General features: G+C 29.3%; 1 protein-coding gene across 1 annotated transcript in view; it reads left to right on the forward strand.

The window, feature by feature from the left end:
- The window catches only part of LOC145287900 (apicoplast pyruvate carrier 1-like), a 467,232-nt gene extending 460,053 nt beyond the window's left edge, over positions 1–7,179 (forward strand). The window contains exon 11 of the mRNA XM_080135841.1: positions 6,682–7,179. Within this exon, the coding sequence (XP_079991967.1) occupies positions 6,682–6,737 (56 nt within the window). The 3' untranslated portion in view covers positions 6,738–7,179. The remainder of the gene's footprint in view (positions 1–6,681) is intronic.
- The last annotated feature ends 635 nt before the right edge of the window (positions 7,180–7,814 follow it).

The raw sequence follows: 7,814 nt of genomic DNA on the forward strand, positions 1-7,814 counted from the left end.
TGTATAAGCAAAACTATGATTCTTAATATTCCCCATAATAGTTTGATTCATTCAGATTTGTTATCATTTATTTATAATATATTTAATATTTATTTATAATATATTAAATATTTATTTATAATATATTAAATATTTATTTATATTATATTAAATATTTATTGATAATATATCAAATATTTATTTATGATATATTAAATATTTATTTATAATATATTAAATATTTATTTATAATATATAATTAATATTTATAATATATTAAATATTTATTTATAATATATTAAATATTTATGATATAATTAATATTTATAATATATCAAATATTTATGATATAATTAATATTTATAATATATCAAATATTTATAATATATCAAATATTTATAATATATTAAATATTTATAATATATTAATTATTTATTTATAGTATATTAAATATTTATAATATGTTAACTATTTATTTATAATAATAATAAATAAGCAGAAAATGATGGAATCTATTGTCCTCAATTTTTTTAACCAGAAAAAAAGAACTGACTTTTATACAAACTCATTTTGAATAATTCTTCAATATTACCTTTTTTTATCTACAAACCTACTTAAGCAGTTAATAAACCGTGCTAATTTTTAGATAGAATTTTCAAGTTAAATTCAAATTTTCAGGTAGCTTGTTTATTAAAATGTTAGGTGAGAATACCGAATACTTGAAGTCCTCCTCCTCATGTAAAGAATAGCTTTCAAAATAATTATTTTAGCACAATCTGTAAACTGCATAAGTACTATCCTTTAATATTTCTGCTAACACTAACGGGGGGGGGGAACATTTATGTGCTTGAAAGTAACTTTTATGGTCTCTTATATAAAAAATTTTTGTAATCAAGTTTCGGCTTTCTCAGTTTTTTTTTCAGTTACAAAATTCTGTTTATGTTGTAGTTAGTACTTGCCAACTGGTGACCCTTCTATCCCCTCAAAGATTCACTTGTTTCTATTTATGCATGCACGTCTGTATATATCTTTTATTTTCTCTCTTTGTTAGAACATAATATTTATAAACTAATTTGTATTAATCATTGTTGTGATTGTTGACAATACCCAAACATGCTATTATCATAAAAAAATGACCCTACCAAAGCCAGGGACCATACCACACCCTCATGCAATTACTATGTTATTATTTAACTAGTTTCGTACTGAACTGATTCCTTACTGTCCCGGTTTATTTGGGTTAACATTAACTTTAGGGCGATCTAAAACATCCATTTAATACGATATGAAAATAACATGCTAGTTATTTTTATATATATTATTTATATATATTATATTATATTATATATATACATATATATATATATATATATATATATATATATATATGTATATATATATATATATATATATATATATATATATACAATATAATATATATATATTTCAAATCTGAATGTTTTCAAAGTCGTTGTTGTTTTTTTCCATTTACATTAGTTTAATGTGTGTGCGTTTGGATTCTTAATCCGGCAGGGGGATGTGATGCGTCTAGTGTGTTAGGTATAAGTTAGTGTTAAGTTCATGCTTGCATGCCATCTCGCTTCCAGCTAACACCACTGGCTAATCTTGTGGTGAAAAGGGAGTCTTCCCTGCCAGTACATAGCCTCTCCATCATGAAGATTCCTACATTGCCTCCACGTTGGCCACACATAGTAACTGGATGCCTTGCGGCCCTAGGCTAAACTTGTAGAAGATCTCAGAGTAGTAGGGGATCGCAGAGGTAGTGCGTTATGGCCCACCGATGTGTGGACATGCCCTGGCACACTATCAACCCCTACCTCACTGTCTTGTGGGTGCCATTGGTTGGACGAAAACTAGGGGAACCAACCCCAAAATCAAACACCACTGCCTTGTGGGCCTCATCACAGCAAAAGGCTAAGAGATGGGAACTCTGACTTCAAATCCTACTGCTGCCTTGCACTTTTTCTTAAAAGGCTATGAAACATCATCCAGAAAGAAAAGGCGAAGTAGTGGACACAGTAAGGCGACTGTTTACCTCATTGAGATTACTTTTGGCCAGAAGTTGCAGCCTAATCTGCTGCCAGTCGTCACAGGTTCGTTCCATTGGAGGTTCAGAGGGTGTCTATCTGATGAGCAACAGATACTGCATCTAAACTGTGCAAGCAAGTTTGGAACTAAGGTGAAAAGTCTTGTGGTGATGGAGTGAGATCGCCAACATCGAGGGATAAAGCACTGAGGCCCCGACTAGTCATCGTCAAGACTGACGGACTGCATGATAATGATGACATTTGTTTAATGCTGGTTTTTTCTCGTCTTCAGATGAGAAGCATTTAGCTTTGAAATGCAATGGAATACAGGGGGTTTTCCCTTATTCCTCTTTCTGTAACACTTATTGACTGGATAATGTAAAGTTTAACAGCAAATTATATAGTAATTTTAATCAGATGGGCAAAAACATCTCACGTTGGATTATTTGATATGCCCTATTTTCGAAAAAAATCAGAAGGTGACCCAGAGCTGAGCTATCCAAAAGAACGAACTTGCAGAAACAAACTATCTTTGTGACACTCTCCTAAGAGAGTAATAACCAATAATTTGATAGCGTAACTCTCCAAGAATTAGGAAGGATTTTATAAAAATTAAACACATTCTTCTTCCAATGGTAATCCTTGTAATAACCGCCCTTCGTCTTCAATGTTGGAAAAACGTGCTTATTCGCCAGCAGCTACACTTTCAACAACCTGTGGTGTTCCTTGTAGTGACAACAATCTCCCCAGATTTTCAGTACTCTCCATCTCTGGTAAGCCAGTTGTCCTTTCTGTTTTAAGTAAATAAAGAGCAATATCAAAGGGAAATAATTTTGTTTGTAATATGATACAAGGGAAATAACTCATGCCTTTGACCTTTTTTTTTTTTTTTTTTTAGAAAATAATAAGAATTAAAAATTAAAATGCAAGCATGTATTTTTATTATCATCATTATTAAGAGCGTTTCATTGCGGCATATTGCAAAAAGACTTTTTCTTCCATCGTACTTGATTTATGTATATAGGCTATAATAAAATAATCCGGCGCTTATATCAACAGGTACTCAAATCTAAGGGACATAACGAGCACAGATAGCAAAAATAAGCATATATTTATAATTTTGGACGCTGAAATAATCAGTAGAACAATGAAAGAATGTTAAATAAAAAAAAAAAAAATGAAAAAAAAAAAAATGAATACACGATTATTGTAGCCCAGTTTAGGAAATTGTCGAAGCAGTTTACGAAAAGGAAACAAGTTAGTGATCAAACTATACCTGAATGAGGTTAGCCCCAGAAATTGACGAAGCAGTAAAAAAAAAAAAAAAAATACACGAATACTATACCTGCAAGCGCCGGGTGAAGTGAGTCCCGGAAATTCCAACAAAAAAACAAAAAACAAATTAATCAACAAACTTAAACTATAACAATGTTAAGTAACAAATTAAACATATTAAATAATGTACACAAAACAAAAGTAAATAACCTGTTACAATGTAGCAATGTTAATTAATCAACAACAAAAATTAAATAAACTCGTTAATTAACGAAAAAAAATTTGATGGAGATTTTTAAGTATTTAAATCACGATTTTAATTTTTTTTAAAACGAAATCAAAAAATTAAAAAATAAGCAAATTGTTTTTCTTTATTTTACGTAATCAATCAACATCAGGATATTAAAACTTTTAAAAATGAGATTTTGAAGTATTTGAACCGTCAATAACAATTAAGACTACTTGGCCTTCGGGACAAGATCAAAGTGTAGTATCTGTACACTTCAATTTCTTGTTCTCTGTCAGTGGATGAGAAATCCTTCACGACTGAGACAATTTTTATTTTTGTTCCTTTTCTCCACGTTAAAAAACGATCCTGGTGTCTAACTCTGTGCCGTCGGGAGGCATTGTAAATAGGAACAATTAAGATGTTGCTGTCCAATTAGCCAATGAAAAATGCTTCCCTTATTTTTTTTGGGGGGGGGCACTTTATCTTGTGCAGAATCTTTGAACGTTGTTTTTGTTGTTATTTTTTCCTTTTTTTTATACACTTGTACATTTTATAAGATTTTATGGATAATTTTTATTATTTATTTATTTTTGGATAAGAGTTTTGACAATACAGGCACTAAGGTAGAGAAAGAACGGTGCAAGTTTTTTTTATTATTAAATTCAATTTTTTACGGTATATTTTATTTTTTAAATTGCTAGGTGAAACTACAGGACGGTAAAAAGGAAAAAAAAATTAAACTTTAATCATAGCCAGAAATTGACTGTTTAAATACTTCAAAATCTCCTTCAAAAAGTTTTAATCATCCTGACTCTGAATGATTACGTAAAATAAAGAAAAACAAATTTCTTACTTTTAATTTTTTATTTTCGTTTAAAAAAATTAAACTGACGGTTTTTAAATACTTAAAAATGTCCTTTAAATTTTTATTTTATTTTCGTTAATTAACAAATTGGTGCAAATCTATAAATGGTCTACAAGTAATCTTTTTTACTATAAAAATCTGAAAAAAATCTATTATGTACATACTCACTGCATGAAAATGTCATATTCCAAATATCACGTAAATCGATCAAGTATTTTTTTTTAAGAAAATCAAATATTATGAGACATTTTATCGAAGAAAAACTTCACGCCATCTTGTTTTTGAATGATACACTGCTAGCGACATCTATTGGCAATGTTGGGAATATAAGACCAGAAAGGGGCAGACAATCGACTTTCCACACTATGAAAAAAAAACAAAAAAAAACTTGGAAAATTAAGACATTTATAAGTTTTTGAGGATGTTGAAAACGAAAATAACGTTTAAAATTCCAGCAAACGAGTAGTTACCAAGATATGAAGAATTTTACGTAAATTGAGCACCCACACGTTGACGCTCCTTCAACAAAAATTCGGCAAATGTGTATTTCAGCGGCGTAAATTCAAGTTTTATACTAGTGGTGACCATAAAGTGGGTGATCATTATACGTTAAATTATTATAGAAAAGTGATACCCCACTTTCTTTAAACCAACATTTCTTCATATCTTGGAAATATTGTGGAAAGTCGATTGTCTGCCCCTTTCTGGTCTTATATTCCAAACATTCCCAAATAGGTGTCGCTAGCAGTGTATCATTCAAAAACAAGATGGCGTGAAGTTTTTCTTCGATAAAATGTCTCATAATATTTGATTTTCTTAAATAAAAAAAAAAACTACCTGATCGATTTACGTGATATTTGGAATATGACATTTTCATGCAGTGACAAGTACGTACATTATAAAGATTTTTTTCAGATTTTTATAGTAAAAAAGATTACTTGTGGACCATTTATAGACTTGCACCAACAAGTTTATTCCATTTTTGTTTTTGATTAATTACCATTGTTTCATGTTGTTTACTTTTTGTTTTGTGTACGTTAATTAATAAGCGTCCCAAATTATAACTTGCAAAATATGCTTACTTTTGCCGTATCTATGCTGGTTATCTCCCTTAGAATTGAATATCCGTTGACATAAGCGCCCATATTTCCATGAGACTTCCTCCTTTTAAGGAAGCAGGTTGAACCCGCCTAGGATGAATTCCGTGGGCATGATGTCCCCATAATAAAATAAATAAACAAGCACAAAAATAAAAATAAAAATAAGAAAACAAAAATAAAAAACAAAAATAAAAAACAACAAAACAAGACAAAAAAGAAAAGAAAAAAAACCCAAAAATAACATTAAATATCGACGCCTGAGGCACGCCTTCATTCATCTTATGCTGTTTGAATGTGTATCTATCAATGACAACCTGGATGGTTCTATTGCCTATGAAGGTTATAATTATATTTAGTATACGTCCAGACTCCAGCTATGCCGTACGATTTAATTTTCTTTAGCAGAAAATATGTAGAAGTTTTGTGCACAATTGTATTTTTTTGCAAATAATAAATGTGTTATTGTTCCACAGTGTATGTTTTTTTTATAATAGATTTTTTTTCTCTGTTTAGAATTTGTTTTTCGTATTATAAAAGTATATTACTTTATGAAATATTTCTTACACACACACACACACACACGCACACGCACACGCACACACACACACGCACACACACACACGTATATATTAGAAATAAAAATTCTTGAGTTATTTAAAGTGTATTTTAGAAAAAAAAATCTAACAAACATAATACATGTGGATTTTATGTAAAATGTTATCGAAATAATTTTTTTTTTTTACTCTTCTTCACCAATTAAAAAATAATGAAGTATTACTTATTTTCGTAAAATATATATAAAAAAAATGTGTACAAAACGTTTACGTAAACTACTCTAACCTCTTTTTGTTTTATACCGATGTTTCAACTAAAACAAGAACTACGGTTAAGTAAAACATTTTTTATATCAATTTGAAGTTTTTATCTGCAGCGGTTTCGGCGGACTTCAAGTCGCCCAATACTATGTTTGGTAAGAATATAAAATTTTATTTGATCGTTCAAGGGTATTTTTTATCAACATTGTTTCCTTATTTGATTGATAATTTCAGTATCGTAAATTAATTATTAATCTAAGGGGGATAACTCCATTTTACTAAGATTTGATCATTTACGACTTATTGAAAACGACATTATTATTTTTTTTAAGTATTTAATCCATTAATTCTTCTTTGTTTTATTTTTTAGGCATGTTATTGGCCTTTTCTTTCAACGCCAAGAAGCCGGATGGCAGCGACATATGAAGAGACGCACAGAAGTCTTCTTTTATCCGCGCAAACAAATTATGGGCGATAACTCTATACAGTAGATTGAGAGTTATCGAACTTGAATACAAGAGAGATAAAAAAAAATTACAAACAATGAAAAAGTGAAGGAAAAGAAAAAGAAAAAAGAACAGATTAATGAACGAAAGACCTATTTGGACATTTGGACATTTCCAACATTATTTGTTGGAATAAAAATAATTTAAAGAAAGAACGAAAAAAAAAAGAAAGAAAAAAAGAAAAAAAAAGAAAGAAAAGTAAACGAAAAAATGGCAAAGGACAAAAGATTAAATAGTCTGAACGAAAAATCGGTTTCATATTTAACCAACGAGTCATCAAAACGAAATTAAAAAAACAAAAAAACCCAAAAAACAACAACAACAAAAGACAAACAAACAGAAAAACAAAAGAAAACAAAACATTTACTCATTTTTTAACCATAAAATAATTATTTACATTTATAATAATAATATTGAATTATTAGCAGACAGTACAACATTCAGTTCAATTTTACAATAGGGGTGCAATAAAAAAAATACTGTTGTGGTTGGTTTAGAGACAAAAAAATCGTAATTCTCGATCTTTGCGGTTAATTCCTATTTCTAAAAAAAATAATAGTTTAAAGAAAGGGTTATGTTGTTTTTTTTTTTAGCCTCGTTCCCAATTACTTTATAAAGATGGCGACTATATTTTTCCGAACAAATTTTAATTTCAGTGTTTCACGTGTACAATGAGGATTGTTATAACTTACTGCTTATACCTTTTTCTTTTCTTTTTTTTTTGCTTTGCTAAAACATGTTTTATGTAAAAATAAGTTATTAAGAGGTGATGTTGAAACAGATTCATCCTGAGTAATTTGAGTGACTGAAATAGGATTTAACTGAGTTATGCCTATAAACTTTACTTGTAGTCAGAAATTCGAATCGAATTGATTAACTTGAAGATTTTCTTTCCATGAAAAATATCGGTCCTTCTCCGTTATTGTAGCGAAATTCAAATATTGCATTTTAAATGAAACCAATGATATCTACTGAATTGTCATGTCGCAGTTATGAA

Source organism: Euprymna scolopes, chromosome 11 (genome assembly GCF_053919585.1).
Source record: "Euprymna scolopes isolate OS-2025 chromosome 11, ASM5391958v1, whole genome shotgun sequence".
Classification (NCBI taxonomy): domain Eukaryota; kingdom Metazoa; phylum Mollusca; class Cephalopoda; order Sepiida; family Sepiolidae; genus Euprymna; species Euprymna scolopes.